Source organism: Rhizophagus irregularis, chromosome 3, assembly GCF_026210795.1.
Source record: "Rhizophagus irregularis chromosome 3, complete sequence".
Classification (NCBI taxonomy): Eukaryota; Fungi; Glomeromycota; class Glomeromycetes; order Glomerales; family Glomeraceae; genus Rhizophagus; species Rhizophagus irregularis.
Genome location: NC_089431.1, coordinates 1,434,771 through 1,450,001, shown reverse-complemented (window position 1 = coordinate 1,450,001; position 15,231 = coordinate 1,434,771). Strand labels below are relative to the sequence as shown.

Here is a 15,231-nt window from a genome sequence, read left to right as displayed (position 1 = left end):
TCTAACGACTTGTGATAACTGTGATGATTGGTTCCTTTTTCTATGAACGGTACTAACCATTCTTTTTCCTTTTTTTTTTTTTATAAGAACGGGTCACTAGTACATCTAACTTGTTTTAATGATTTTCTTTTTGAGAATAGGTAATAAAAGTTTTAATGTAGAAATGGTGGAGGAATGAAAATTTTAAGTTTAAGGGGTAGGAACTTTAATGTAAGAAAGAAAGCATGAGAAAAAATTTTTAGTGTAAATTACTTATCATTCTATCAAATACGTTCGATATTGAGATAATGTAAATCATCCGGTTTAATCGACAAACCATTTGGTCATTCATTTAAATGTTTTGATTGATAAGCCTCTTGGGTTACAATAATGGACAAATGAAATTAATACCTCTCTTTATGTGGTCATTCAAAATTCTTATCTTTATCACAATAATTGATTAACAGGATAATGACTTGATGCGTTATTTTCGCCGGTTACTCAAATATTTGAGGCATTTTTGCTAATCCAAATATAGAATTGAGCTATTTTTGCCGATTATTTAAGCAAGATTTTTTCCTCCGATTATTCGGAAAAAATTTATTTCAATCAATCGAAAAAAACAATATAAATATACCCTATTTTCACCTATCTGACATTCTCAAATTACATACAACTGAAACGTTAAAGAAAAAAAAAAATCAAACCTTCTCAAATACTTCTATCTAAAAAATTAATAATAACAAAATGACTAGCACTGACCCTTGCAAAACCTGCGGATCCACGTAAATATTATATATATATATATTTTTTTTTTATTCATTTGTGTCTTTTATATATATATTTAAGTTATTTTCGTAAATTATTAATATAGCACATGCACTTGCACGGATTGCTCCGGAAACTGCGGATGCGGCAAATAAATTGCGAACAAAAATACCAATACTTTCGTGCTCTGGATCTTCTTTTTTAACATAATGTTTTAAATATTTTATTTTATTTTATTTTATTTTATTTTTTTCTTTGTTTATTTTTTTTCATGTAGTTCTTCATGAAATATTTTTTATGAGTACGAAAATATATAAATAAATAAATAAACATATATTTATTTTTTAACATTTTTACAAAATAAATTAACGTGTACTGTACATTACATGCAAAAAAGCAAAAAAAAAAAATTATGCGTTTTTATATGTTATGATTATATTTGCTCATATATATTAAAATTTCTGTGAAGAATAATATTGTATTTCGTTCTATCACTTGATATAACTTTTATTATATCTAAAGAAAAATTTGTTAGCATAATAAATTTTTGTCAAGAAACCTCCTTTTTTTAGTTCAACAAAAAATAAAGATTTTTTCCCTTCTTTCCAATTGTTTAAACAATCTTGAAGATTTCCACCCAATTGTGTCTTTCATTTCAATAATGACAATAAATTATAAAATTAATACATTTTCTCACTACAAATAATTACAGTAGTCCTATTAGTCCTATTAACATTTACGTTAAATTTGAATAATTTTAATAATTTTGTTTATCGTGGGAGACTTCTTATCACGAATATTCGTGAAAGACTGAAAGATGTTTAACAGATGGCTAATTTATTATGAACACGAAACGAAATATTTTATTTCAATTAGAATGTTTAGAAATTGGTGGCTTAGCGGCTAAAAAAATCATGGCCGAATTGGGAAAGTTGGCCTGGTCTTATGACTAGGTAGCAAAAATTTTTGATTTCTCTAATTTACAAAAAAAAAAATCTTGCCCAATCCGAACCAAGCAAATCAAACATGACCGAGTGGTGGTCTGAACTGTTCAACATAGTAAATACTGAAGTGCTTATCAAGTTTCTACGCGACATAAACTTGCTTGACGAAAGTGACTTACAGATTCTTATCATCGAAAAGATTAACGGATTGGATTTTATAAGCTTTTCAAGACAAGATTTTCATCTTTGTGGGTTGAAATGGGGACCAGCAATAAGACTTATAAGAGCCGCTTGGGAAATCAGGTGCAAGAATTGGAATTTGTTACCACCCAATACACGTACCGTATTAAGCACTCTTTCCAAGAGTCTTGATCTACCTCCTGTTACAGAATAGTTTATTCGTTTTTTTATTATTTTTGTATAATAAATAATGTGATAATGTGATGATTTAAATATATTTAAATAATATGATAATATTTTAAAAAAACTAAGGATTATATTAATAGAATACCTGTTTTATCGAATGATACAATAATCTCTTCCATTATTCATATTATTATATTGAATATTAAATTTTATTTTTACATTATAAATTTTATTCTATGCATAAATACTACTTACTGAATAATTATCTAATAAGTTATTTGTAATTTTCAAATACTGTACCTATGATATTATTGAACGAATTGTTAAGTACATTATTAAAAATGAGTATAGCAAAATGTACTTGTTAAGTCTTGCGGATGGAATAAGAAAGAAATTCAATAATAATATTTTTAATCGGGATGATTATGACTGAATAAGGAAAGTAGTGCGTCTTATGATTTTTAAATTATAAAATATTATTAATGTTTTATAAAAGTTATATATTCTTTTCCATTTTGTTTTGATTTATAGTAAATTTTGTTCCAAAACATTAATTTTTAATTTTTATTGTCATACTTTGCAAAAAAACTAATTTGAGGGAGTAAAAAAGAAAAAATAAATAACTATAAAATAGAGATAAGTAACCTTTAAACTTGATTTTCAAATACTTTTGGTTATGATAACTAATTATCATAGGGAGAAATATAATCAAGAATTAATTCGGAACCCAAAACTACATTGCTTGACTCCCAAAATTACTCATTCTTTGTTCTATTAAATATTCAGTTTCTTCATCAGTTCAGATGACTCTCACCTCATTATAATTTCGTGTATTCTGTGTAGCAAAATTTTGATTTTTTTGCATAAAATCATCCTTTGTTTAAATAAATTTTTAATATTTTCTAAATTAATTATAAAGTTTCTGCATGTTTATACATTATCACCTTGCAATAACAGAGTTTAGTCAGCCTGATCACGACGTTTGATAGTAACACTTTTACAGTCACCTGAGTAGCACACATGCCAGAAGTTTTGTTTAGGTGTTCTTACTTCTTTTTCATAGCATCTAAGTCTAGAATAACCCATTTCTTTAGCAGAATGTCAGGATATTCTCCGAATCAGTTTGCATGTTCCTGCACTTATTACTCTCTCGTAATAATTTCCATTAATGTAAGAATCTAGAAATTCTGATGAGCCAAACACTGTGCCCACAATCTGCATTAACTGTTGCATCTATTGGTACTACAGTTGTTGCAGTACGATACCACTCCATCTGCCAGCCTCTTTTGAATAAGTATGAATCAATCCCTTTCCCAAGTGAATTGATTAATTTAGATGGAAGGCGTTCAATAGTTCGTACTAAAAAGTCTCTAAAATTTATTTTAGGTGATTTTGCAAGAGAGGAGGTATAGAGATGATGGCTTAGAATAATTCGTGTGATGGGTGCAGAAAATTTTATTTTTCCATTAGTGGAATCCTTGCAAAGGCACCTGACTTTATAAATCTTTTTGCGATATCAAAATTTGGATCAACATCATCATGGTGAAATCATTATCTCGACAAATAAATAGCATATTACTTGGTTTCACCTTTACTTGGATTCCAGTTCTCAGTCCAATGAACAGCACGAGAAGTTGTTGCTATACTACTTCGTAAACTTGATTAGGCGAGAGACTGTAAAATTTCCGCCGTTGACGTAGTTCTTGCATGATCACGTAACCATCTCAAAATAATCCAGGATACCCGTTAGTAATATTAAAGATCACGTTTATAACCTTTGCATATTACATTTCTGAACGAAGTTCATGACAAGTGTATCATTCAGGCCAAGAGCATGAGCAAATTCTGCAGGTGTTGGATTATCAACAAGTGTTGGATGGTACATACCAAGGAAAAGTATCATTACATCCAGTATTTGACTAAAAATCTTCACCTTCTGCCAAAAGTATCGAGCATGATTACCATATCTCATCAACAAACAGGTGTACAATTACTAATGTCACTCCAAGTACAACTAACTTTACACATCCAGAAAGCATCAAACTCATTTCTCTTGGTCTCTTCACCTTCACATATCATACCGGCAAGAATAATATAAATATCATTATGATAATCTCGGAAATACTCGCCAAGAGTATTCTTTCCTGACGAAGGGGGGCTGCACAAAATGCCAGTACGGTTCTTTTCCACGTAACTAATGAAAATTTCCTTCCCGCCAGTCGATATAACCATTAGACTGTCACGACCATCATTTGATTATTTTGGATACTCTCGTTTCCCATCTTTTTGCCTTGGCTTCTAGTCTCGTCCATCTTTCCTTTCCTTCATTAGATAAAAAAAAAATATAAGTTAACGCGAATTTCTTGTTCGAGAGGTAAACCATTGAGAGACACTTACTGGTGATGGGCAGTTGCATGAAACTCCTTTGAGATTTTACCAGTCGATAATAATTTTTACCTCCGAAGCTCTTTTATGTCAGTTTCTGTATAAGTCTTTGCAAGTTCTTTAAGTGATTCCCACTCATTAGCTTTCTCGCGAAGATTTATAAACCTTTCATGTCAGATCCTTAAAGCTATTATGTTTATATAAGTCGAAGAATTCTTTTCGATGTTCCATATCATTTCTTTGAGATGTAAAATATAGAGTTCTTTTCTGACGATAATTGTTTTATGTATTATTATTATTTTCTTCATCAATGTTAATCTGGTATTCTACATATATGGGACATATTATTTGTTCGTTAAAAATATCCTAATTTTTACATTATTTTTATCACGTTAAGTCGTCATATAAGTAATGTTAAAAAAAAACACGATCTAATGTTACACAGGCTATTTATACAGTAATTTTATCAGTACTATATTCTTTAAATACCTCACTAACTTAATAAGCAAACTGTCTCTAGACATGACTTTGGTTTACTACGCGTACAATTAATACTTGAAGAAACCAATAATTATTATCATTGTATTATACTGTACAGTACATTTATTACCAATAATTTATATCACTGATTGCTGTTGCTAACATGGCAGATACATCTGCTTGTTCATTTATTGTCTCGTCTGATATTCCTTCTCGCTATCATCTAGATCATCATTTGTAAGTAAATCTGCTCCTTTTTCTATTCTTTTTAAAAAGAATTTACATTTTCAAAAATACCATTCTTATAAAAATTCTCGCAATATATGCTATAACAAACTGGATGGTAACCATGGCCGCAAGCAAGCACCACACCATGTTTTTATTCATTTGAAGTCTACAATTATCACATAATCCTAACTGTGGCAGACGTGATATGCCATACGCCGTTGGTAGATGACGCAAATCTATTTCTTTTTCCAAACTAGCTAGTTTGTATCCTTTAAGTTTTTCTTTTTTTTATTACTGTGCATTTGTTTTGATTATGAAATTTTTATTAGCAGAAAAAGACTAGTTTTATCTGATAGAAAATTGGGTGGGCAAACTATAGGGATAATGATGGTTTCGCGACATGTATCCTTAAAACGGGATCATGATCTGCTATTTAATCAAAAATAAAATGTTTAAATATATTTTAATAAAAGTTCACATACCAATAACATATGCCTGTTTTGTTGCATTTGGAGATTTCAAAATATCGAAATAGTGGCTTAGCTCAATCGTGATGATCATGACTGAATAAGGAAAGTTGTTCTTAGTTTTATGATCATCCTGTGCAGCAAAATTTTGATTGTTTCAGTTGCAAACAAAAAAGAAAAAAGAAAAAAATCTTGTGCTAATCTGAACCGAATCAAGTCGAATATGGGCTCATGGTGGCTTGAACTATTCTGCAGGATAAAAACGGACAAGCTTATAAAGTTTTTACGAGATATAGACTTGCTTGACGAGAGTGACTTAGAGATTCTTGATAAAGAAAAAATTTGGGGTTTGGACTTTATTAGTTTTACAATAGAAGATTATCGACGTTGTGGGTTAAAATGGGGACCAGCAACTAGACTCGTAAAAGCCGCTTGGGAAATCAAGAATAAGAATAAGAATATACTCTTACCTCCCAATACATGCGCCATACTAAGCACTCTTTCTCAGAGTCTTGGACAACCTCCCGTTTCCGGATTCACAGAATAGTTTGTATTATGCATTCATTGATAGTGGGTTATTTAATATTGCTCTGTATGATAATGGTTGATAATATATTCTAAAATTTTTGATAATTAAAAAAAAATCTATATTGATTTAATCGTATTTATTTTTTTGCGTCCAGATGAGAAACCGGTTTATTGAATGATATAAATGTATAATGTTGTCCGTCATTCATATTTATTGAAACATTTACTTCTGTATTATAATTATATAATAATGTTTTTTTTTATTCTATTTCGTTTCGGCCGACGGATTTAAATACATAGTACTTACTGAATATTTAAATTATTGATCTATGATTAATATATTAAAAGTAATTTTAAAGTATTAAAATATAAATGATTTTTTTGAATACTACTTGGTGATTAAGTTACCGGGTAGGATAATACAAGTATCTAATGATATCCATTGAACAGCTGATATGTTACAATTGTTACATTATTAAAAATGAGCAATCTTGATAAGTCGTGCGGATGAATAAGAAAGAAACTCAATAATGAATAATCATTTTAACTAGTACGTATACGCTTATAGTAATATTAGATAACAATGTGCAAAAATAAAACTATAACAAAAAACTAAGTTGCTAGGCCTTCTAGCATTAAGAAATTTTATCAAAAATGTGACATATTGCTGTTATTGCTGTTAAATCATCTATCTTGTAGGATCAAAAGAAGGAAGTTCGCAGGTCTCCATATTTATTTTTCTTAAATTTAGATTTCATTCATTTGAAGGTTACCGACGAGTAAGAGTCATTTTCGGTATATCAAAATAAAATTTGTTCTTCTTTTGTTTTTAATTAAAAAAATTCTCAAAGACTAAATCTTACACGTAAATCCAAGATATACCATACCTAAAATAAACGTTCTAAAAGTATTTTTTTTATTTTCTTTCGTAATAAAGAGTCTATCAAATTTGATGATATTTTTCTGGTATATTTCATTTAGTACAATATTATGATAATTTTGTATATTCATTTAATTCGCATTGCAGATGAAATGATTACGATGTTACAAATAAAAGTCAGATTTTAAGAACGCATTATCCTATAAATTAATTTGAGACTCTTTGTAATTCTATAACATTTGTGTTCTAATACTCTTTTATGAGACAAAGTGCAATTATTTATTGAAGTTCTTAACGTTAACAGAATCAAAACCATTGCTTTAGAGGTTAAATCAACAGATACTATCTACCAAATTGAGGATATTATTGCAAAAACTGTTCTTGTAAAGTTTACAACGAACAAGTCATCTTGAAATTCACTCATTTGAAGATTATATTTTGAATAAGTGAAGACAAAAGCTTTTCAGAAATTGAGGAAAATTTAATAATTTGAATATTTTATCTGGCTCATCAGAAATTAAATTTGTGCAATATTTTTGAAGTTTCAAGAAAGTATTATTTTCAAACTTGCTTGATATATCAGAATAAATTTTGTTCAATCCAATTTGCTTTTTTTTTTCGATCAAATAAAAATGTAAAGAGTTGACTAATTCTTGAAGACAAAATTTATTAACAGTATCCAAGATTTTTATGATATCTGGGATATCATATTCTTCAAAAGAAAGGCTTCCTCCATAATGTACTTAAAAATAAATGGGTTGTAAAAAAAAACTAATAAATATATTTATATTTTTTAATTTAGTAATTTAATGTGCCAAAATTTACTCAAAATTTCATCATTTTTCTTTCTATTAGTGATAAAATTCTTTTCAAATGAGAACGAGGAGAACGATAATATAAGATAACACGAAATATTTTCACGTGAGGATCATTACCAACTTCAATCGTAATATCATAATATTCTTCATCATTTAAAGTTTCGAGAAATTTCGAGATAATTTTGGCAAAAAAATTATCCATATTTACTTATTTAATAATAATCAGAACTTTATAATTTGATAAAAAAAATTTAAAATTACAAATTTATTTAGAATATCGCTTTTTACAATAGATATCGTAATAAATATACGCAAGATTCTTGCGAATAAATTGATATTCTATCTGTTGGTGCTTAAGTTTTAATAATTTGAAATACTTCAAGTTCTTCTATAAAAAATCGATTTTCGGTTTTTCTAATCGATTTGTCGTAAGAGCCTTTTTTACAAACGCTATCACCGGGTTTCGTCAATAAATAAAGATCACCACAGCCAAATAATGGTCCACAAACACTGTTATTATATATAGCAGATTCTCCATTAATTACATGACTTAAAATATAATTGTTTATTCTATTATTACTCTCAAAAGAGAAAATAAAACTATCTTTAGTGGTACTAGATCTATGAATAGCAGCAGATTTCCATGCAACTGGATTATATCCTCCAAGAATTTCATTACTGTCTCTTACTTTAGCAACTGTTATAGTACGAGATTGTTCATCACAAAATTCATGAAATTTTTTAGGTGTGAATCCATCACGAGATCCGCGAAATAATAATTTGAATTTAAATGAAGAAGTTAATTGATCAGTAATTTCTAATTTCTCAATCCATTTTGAGATTAATTCAGCATGTTCGTGTGTAATAATTGTTGAATTAATATCAATATTTCTTAAATTAATTTTTTTGTTTATACGAGGTTTTGACTTATCACTTGGCTTGCTATTAGGATCCAAAAGATTCAAAAAGGTTTTTAATAAGTCCATACATAAATCATCAGGTAAAATTTTCATATAAGGTAATACTTTATCGGAAAATTCTTTTGAAGTTAAATTATAAAATCTAATAAATGGAATAAGTTGTTGTAAAGTATTTTTTAAAGTATTAAAATCCTCCACTGAAAAACTTGTAGGATCAGAGGAAAGTTCTGGATTTTGAGCAATTCCCCATTTAAGAACGTGTTCCCAAACTTGAACTTCACTCATTTGAAGATTATCATTTTGAATTATTGAGGCCAAAAGTTTTTCTGGAATTGAAGAGAAATTTAATGATTGAAATATTTTATCTGGTTCATCAGAAATCAATTTTGTACAATATTTCTGAAGTTCTAAGAAAGAATTATTTTCAAAACTTGCTTGATATACCATATTAAAATTTTGTTCAATCCAATTCGCTTTTATTTTAATTAAATAAGATTGTAAATAATTAATTAATTCCTGAAGACTAAGTTTACTAGCAGCATCTAGGATTTTAATGATAGCTGAAATATCATATTCTTCCAAAGACACTCTTCCTCCATAAATGTACCTAAAAAAAAAGAGTTGTAAAATCATAATATATATATTATAATTATAAAAAATTTTAATTTAATTTACCTTAAAATTATTTCAAAAATTTCTGGTAAAATTTCTGGTAATTTAATATGTACCAAAATTTCGTCATTTTTCTTTTTATTGGTTGACAATATTCTTTTCAGATAAGAGGAACGATAATATAAAACGACCATATGCGCACGATATGTTTTTACGTAAGGGTCATTACCAACTTCAATTGTAGCATCATAATATTCATCATCATTTAATATTTCGAGTAAATTTTGAGATAATTTTGGCAAAAGACTATTATCATCCATTTATTTAGTAATAGGAATTTTTACAATTTGGTAAATAGAAAGAAATTTATCTTAAATAGTGAGTGAATGGGACAAATTTTATATACAAAAAGTATAGATAACGTGACTCGAATTTATTTAGTAATTATATCAGGAGATCGTAAAAAAAATTAATGACGTAATAAATCTTTTTTTAATAAATTATACCTGCAAACGAGGCGTTAACTGTTAGAATATAACCTAAGTTTTAATAATTTGAAATACTTCAAATTCTTCTACGAAAAATTTATTTGTGGTTTTTCTAATAAAAATTTTTCTTGCTAATGCTATTACCAGATCTTGAAGTAAACCAAAAAGGTTATTATATATAGCATATCTTTCATTAATCGCGCGACTTAAACAAAGTTACTATTTTCAAAAAGAGAAAATAAAACTATCTTTAGTGGCACTATAGCTATAATCAGATTTCCCATGCAATCGGATTATATCCTTCCAAAAATTTCATTACTATTTCATTACTATCTATTAGTTTAACAACTGTTATAAAGCTTAATTTACATTAAATTATTTGGTAAAATTTCTGGTAATTTAATATGTGCCAAAATTCATCATTTTTCTTTTTATTAGTGATAAAATTCTTTTCAAATGAGAATGAGGAGAACGATAATATAAGATAACACGAAATATTTTCACGTGAGTATTCTTCATCATTTAGAGTTTCGAGAAATTTCGAGATAATTTTGGCAAAAAAATTATCCATATTTACTTATTTAATAATAATCAGAACTTATAATTTGATAAAAAAAAAAAAATTTAAAGCCACAATTTATTTAGAATATCGAAATAAAAAGCTTTTTTACCCTTTTTATAATAGATAACGTAATAAATATACGCAAGATTCTTGCGAATAAATTGATATTCTATCTGTTGGTGCTTAATTTTTAATAATTTGAAACACTTCAAGTTCTTCTATAGAAAATGAATTTGCGGTTTTTCTAATCGATTTATCGTAAGAGTATTTTACACAAATGCTATTACCAGATTTCGTAGAAGAATTCAATAAATAAAGATCACCACCGCCAAATGATGGACCAAATTTACTGTCATTGTATATAGCAGATTCTCCCTTAATCACATGACTTAAAATGTAATTGTTTATTCTATTATTACTCTCAAAGGAAAAAATAAAACTATCTTTAGTGGTATTATAGCTATAATCAGCAGATTTCCATGCAACTGGATTATATCCTCCAAGAATTTCATTACTGTCTCTTACTTTAGCAACTGTTATAGTGTGAGATTGTCCATCACAAAATTCATGAAATTTTTTAGGTGTGAATCCATCACGAGATCCGCGAAATAATAATTTGAATTCAAATGAAGAAGTTAATTGATCAGTAATTTCTAATTTCTCAATCCATTTTGAGATTAATTCAGCATGTTCGTGTGTAATAATTGTTGAATCAATATCAATATTTCTTAAATTAATTTTTTTGTTTATACGAGGTTTTGACTTATCACTTGGCTTGCTATTAGGATCGGAAAGATTCAAAAAGGTTTTTAGTAAGTCTAAACATAAATCTTCAGGTAAAATTTTCATATAAGGAAATACTTTATCTGAAAATTCTTTTGAAGTTAAATTATAAAATCTAATAAATGGAATAAGTTGTTGTAAAGTATTTTTTAAAGTATTAAAATCCTCCACTGAAAAACTTGTAGGATCAGAGGAAAGCTCTGGATTTTGAGCAAATCCCCATTTAAGAACGTGTTCCCAAATTTGAACTTCACTCATTTGAAGATTATCATTTTGAATTATTAAAGCCAAAAGTTTTTCTGGAATTGAAGAGAAATTTAATGATTGAAATATTTTATCTGGTTCATCAGAAATTAATTTTGTACAATATTTCTGAAGTTCTAAGAAAGAATTATTTTCAAAACTTGCTTGATATACCATATTAAAATTTTGTTCAATCCAATTCGCTTTTATTTTAATTAAATAAGATTGTAAATAATTAATTAATTCCTGAAGACTAAGTTTACTAGCAGCATCTAGGATTTTAATGATAGCTGAAATATCAAATTCTTCCAGAGAGACTTTTCCTCCATAAATGTACCTAAAAAAAAAAGAGTTGTAAAACATATTATATATATTATAATTATTAAAAATTTTAATTTAATTTACCTTAAAATTATTTCAAAAATTTCTGGTAAAATTTCTGGTAATTTAATATGTACCAAAATTTCGTCATTTTTCTTTTTATTGGTTGACAAAATTCTTTTCAGATAAGGGGAACGATAATATAAAACGACCATATGTGCACGAAATGTTTTTACGTAAGGGTCATTACCAACTTCAATTGTAACATCATAATATTCTTCATCATTTAATATTTCGAGTAAATTTTGAGATAATTTTGGCAAAAGACTATTATCATCCATTTATTTAGTAATAGAAATTTTTTACAATTTGGGAGAAGAAAGAAATTTATCTTAAATAGTGAAGTAAATAGTGAATGGACAAATTTTATATACAAAAAGTATGGATAACGTGACTCGAATTTATTTAGTAATTATATCAGGAGATCGTAAAAAAAATTAATGACGTAATAATTTTTTTTTTAATAAATAAATAAATAAATTGTTAGAATATAACCAATATAACCTAAATTTTAATAATTTGAAATACTTCAAATTCTTCTACGAAAAATTTATTTGTGGTTTTTCTAATCGGTTTATCATAAAAAATTTTCTTGCTAATACTATTACCAGATCTTGAAGTAAATCTCAATAAATCAAGGTCACCACCGCCAAATGATGGTCCACCAAAAAGGTTGTTATATATAGCATATCTTTCATTAATCACACGACTTAAAACATGGTTACTATTCTCAAAAGAGAAAATAAAACTATCTTTAGTGGCACTATAACTATAATCAGATTTCCATGCAATCGGATTATATCCTCCAAGAATTTCATTACTATCTATTACTTTAACAACTGTTATAGTACAAGAATGACCATCACAAATTTTATGAAATTTATCAGGTGCAAGTCCATCACGAGATCCACGAAATAATAATCTTAATTCATATGATGAAGTTAGCTCGTCAGTAATTTCTAATTTACCGATCCATTTCAAGATCAATTCAGCGTGTTGATATGTAATAATTTTTGAATCAGTAATTCTTAAATTAATTTCTTTGGTCACATGAGGTTTCTTCAGTTTGCTATTAGGATCCAAAAGGCTTAAAAAGGATTTCATTAAACCCTTATATAAATCTTTTGGCAGAATTTGTTCATAAGGTAATACTTTATCTATAAATTCTTTAGAAGTTAAATTGTAAAATTTAATAAATGGAATACATTGTTTTAAAGTATTCTTTAAAATATTAAAATCATCATCTGAATAATTGTTGACATCAGAGGGAAGTTCTGGATTTTGAGCAAATCCCCATTTAAGAACATGTTCCCAAACTTGAACTTCACTCATTTGAAGATTATCACTTTGAATTATTGAAACCAAAAGTTTTTCTGGAATTGAGGAGAAATTTAGTGATTTAAATATTTTATCAGGTTCTCTGGAAATTAAATTTTTACAATATTTTTGAAGTTCTAAGAAAGAATTATTTTCAAAACTTGATTGATATATCAGAACAAAATTTTGTTCGATCCATTTTGCTTTTTTTTCAATCAAATAAAATTGTAAATAGTTGATTAATTCCTGAAGACTAAGTTTATTAGCAGCATCCAAGATTTTAATGATATCTGAGATATCATATTCTTCCAAAGGAAGTCTCCCACCATAAATATACCTAAAAATAATAATAATAAAAAAAAATGTTTATAAAAAATAAAAATTAATTAATATTTAAATTTACAACATAAATTTACCTTAAAATTATTTGAAAAATTTCCGGTAAAATTTCTGGTAATTTAATATGTTCTAAAGTTCCATCATTTTTCTTTTTATGAGTTGATAAAATTCTTTTCAAATAAGGAGAACGATAATATAAAATGACCATATGCGCACGATATGTTTTTACGTAAGGGTCATTACCAACTTCAATTGTAATATCATAATATTCTTCTTCATTTAAAATTTCGAGTAAATTTTGAGATAATTTTGGCAAAAGACTATTATTATTCATTTTTATTCTATTAAAAGAAATGAGAAAAAAGAATTCATGTGTAAATGGTGTGAATGATCAAACTTTATATATAAAAGGTTAAAATCATTGATAACGTGACTCCAGTTTATTTTAGTAATTTATCTGGAATATCACAAATCCTAAATTTTCCGCAAAAAATTCATTTTCGGTTTTTCTAATCAATTTAGCATAGGAATTTTTACTCTAAACGCTATTATTATATATGTTGTTACTTAATAAATAAAGGTCACCATTACCAAATCGTGTTTTTAATCAATCACACGATTTAAACAATAGGATTTCCAATTTTATTATTATTCTCGAAAACTATCTTTAGTGGAATTATATATATTTACCAACTTTCCATGCAATAATTGGATTATATCCTTCAAGACTTTCATTACTATCTTTTACTTTGACGACTATTATAGTGCATTACTAGCTATAAATCCATCACGGGATCCACGAAATATTAGTTATATTTACAGTAATTTGAATTAGTCAATTAGTCAACCGTTCAATAGATAATTCTATTAAATTTTGCTATTCATATTAATCTGAATAATAATAAATATGGTATTACTAAATATCACCGGCGGTGCCGGTCACCAGTGGTGAATTTATGATGTAATGCCGGCCAGTATTTTATTAGATTTTTAATTCTGGCCAAAAGTACATCATAATGCTGGTATTGGTGACCATCACCACTGGTGAGCTTTAGCAATACCCTAATAAATAAGTAGTCGATCTTTATATTGTAATAAATGAAATTTTATTTATTAAATTAGAAAAATACTATTAAAATATTTTACTTACGGTTTCAAACCAGTTTCAAAAATGAACAGGTAAAAAAATCGAAGAAAAAAAAAGATAAGGAGAGATTAGATTTGATGAAGATTGTTTTATTTATGTTACTCTGGAAATTATGAAAAGGGTAATTTCAACCCTATTGAATAATTGAGACGGAAAAATCCGAAATCTTAAACATGTTTCGGTACGTTTGTCATTTCTAACGTTAAAACAATTCTTTGGTTTGTAATTGTTATACTTTAAACCTTTAATATTTTATACGTATTAGAAAACTATTTTGGGCCTCATCATTATATCCTTTTTTGGAAAATATGTTTCATGTATATTGTACAACATTTTCTACTACCATCCATCTCTAGACTTTCTTTCGTAATCAAAGTTTTTCTTTTATAATCTAAGTTTGGCGTTTGGTGTTTCGGGCGAACTTATTATCAAAAAATTTAAAATATGAAACGTTTCATCCAAATCCGAATTCCGAACAAATATTAGTAATCTGGAACACAATTGAAATTGGGGGAAAAGATCTAAAATATAAAATAAGGCAGCCGGAGCAAATAATATCAAAGAGATGATATATTAAACTAAAAATGGGGGACAAG

General features: G+C 27.3%; 5 protein-coding genes across 5 annotated transcripts; 1 reads left to right on the top strand and 4 right to left on the bottom strand.

The window, feature by feature from the left end:
- The first annotated feature begins 1,730 nt into the window (after positions 1-1,730).
- On the top strand, positions 1,731-2,701 carry OCT59_020369 (uncharacterized protein). Its single transcript, XM_066149139.1, has one exon. It carries the CDS (start codon positions 1,774-1,776, stop codon positions 2,083-2,085), a length of 312 nt encoding a protein of 103 aa, XP_065990084.1. The 5' UTR covers positions 1,731-1,773; the 3' UTR covers positions 2,086-2,701.
- A 521-nt stretch (positions 2,702-3,222) lies between these two features.
- On the bottom strand, positions 3,223-4,473 carry OCT59_020368 (uncharacterized protein; the record flags this gene model as incomplete). The annotated part of the gene is made up of 6 exons (XM_066149138.1): positions 3,223-3,547; positions 3,637-3,714; positions 3,833-3,993; positions 4,077-4,238; positions 4,327-4,379; positions 4,455-4,473. The coding sequence occupies 6 exons, from the start codon at positions 4,471-4,473 to the stop codon at positions 3,223-3,225; spliced, it is 798 nt and encodes a 265-aa protein (XP_065990083.1).
- A 3,723-nt stretch (positions 4,474-8,196) lies between these two features.
- Positions 8,197-9,695, bottom strand: OCT59_020367 (uncharacterized protein; the record flags this gene model as incomplete). The annotated part of the gene is made up of 2 exons (XM_066149137.1): positions 8,197-9,370; positions 9,439-9,695. 2 exons carry the CDS (start codon positions 9,693-9,695, stop codon positions 8,197-8,199), a joined length of 1,431 nt encoding a protein of 476 aa, XP_065990082.1.
- Positions 9,696-10,475: 780 nt separating this feature from the next.
- OCT59_020366 (uncharacterized protein) lies at positions 10,476-12,166 on the bottom strand. The gene is made up of 2 exons (XM_066149136.1): positions 11,857-12,166; positions 10,476-11,788 (listed from the first exon to the last, which is right to left on the bottom strand). Exons 1-2 carry the CDS (start codon positions 12,111-12,113, stop codon positions 10,609-10,611), a joined length of 1,437 nt encoding a protein of 478 aa, XP_065990081.1. The 5' UTR covers positions 12,114-12,166; the 3' UTR covers positions 10,476-10,608.
- Positions 12,167-12,200: 34 nt separating this feature from the next.
- Positions 12,201-13,858, bottom strand: OCT59_020365 (uncharacterized protein). The gene is made up of 2 exons (XM_066149135.1): positions 13,566-13,858; positions 12,201-13,486 (listed from the first exon to the last, which is right to left on the bottom strand). Exons 1-2 carry the CDS (start codon positions 13,820-13,822, stop codon positions 12,337-12,339), a joined length of 1,407 nt encoding a protein of 468 aa, XP_065990080.1. The 5' UTR covers positions 13,823-13,858; the 3' UTR covers positions 12,201-12,336.
- Between the last annotated feature and the right edge of the window lie 1,373 nt (positions 13,859-15,231).

Bases quoted from the DNA above. Each gene is read 5' to 3' on its own strand.
- OCT59_020365 (XM_066149135.1), bottom strand. From the start codon at position 13,822: ATGAATAATAATAGTCTTTTGCCAAAATTATCTCAAAATTTACTCGAA. The intron at 13,487-13,565 runs GTAAATTTATGT...TATTATTTTTAG, and splicing joins ATTTTTCAAATAATTTTAAG to GTATATTTATGGTGGGAGAC.
- OCT59_020369 (XM_066149139.1), top strand. From the start codon at position 1,774: ATGACCGAGTGGTGGTCTGAACTGTTCAACATAGTAAATACTGAAGTG.
- OCT59_020366 (XM_066149136.1), bottom strand. From the start codon at position 12,113: ATGGATGATAATAGTCTTTTGCCAAAATTATCTCAAAATTTACTCGAA. The intron at 11,789-11,856 runs GTAAATTAAATT...TTTTTTTTTTAG, and splicing joins ATTTTTGAAATAATTTTAAG to GTACATTTATGGAGGAAAAG.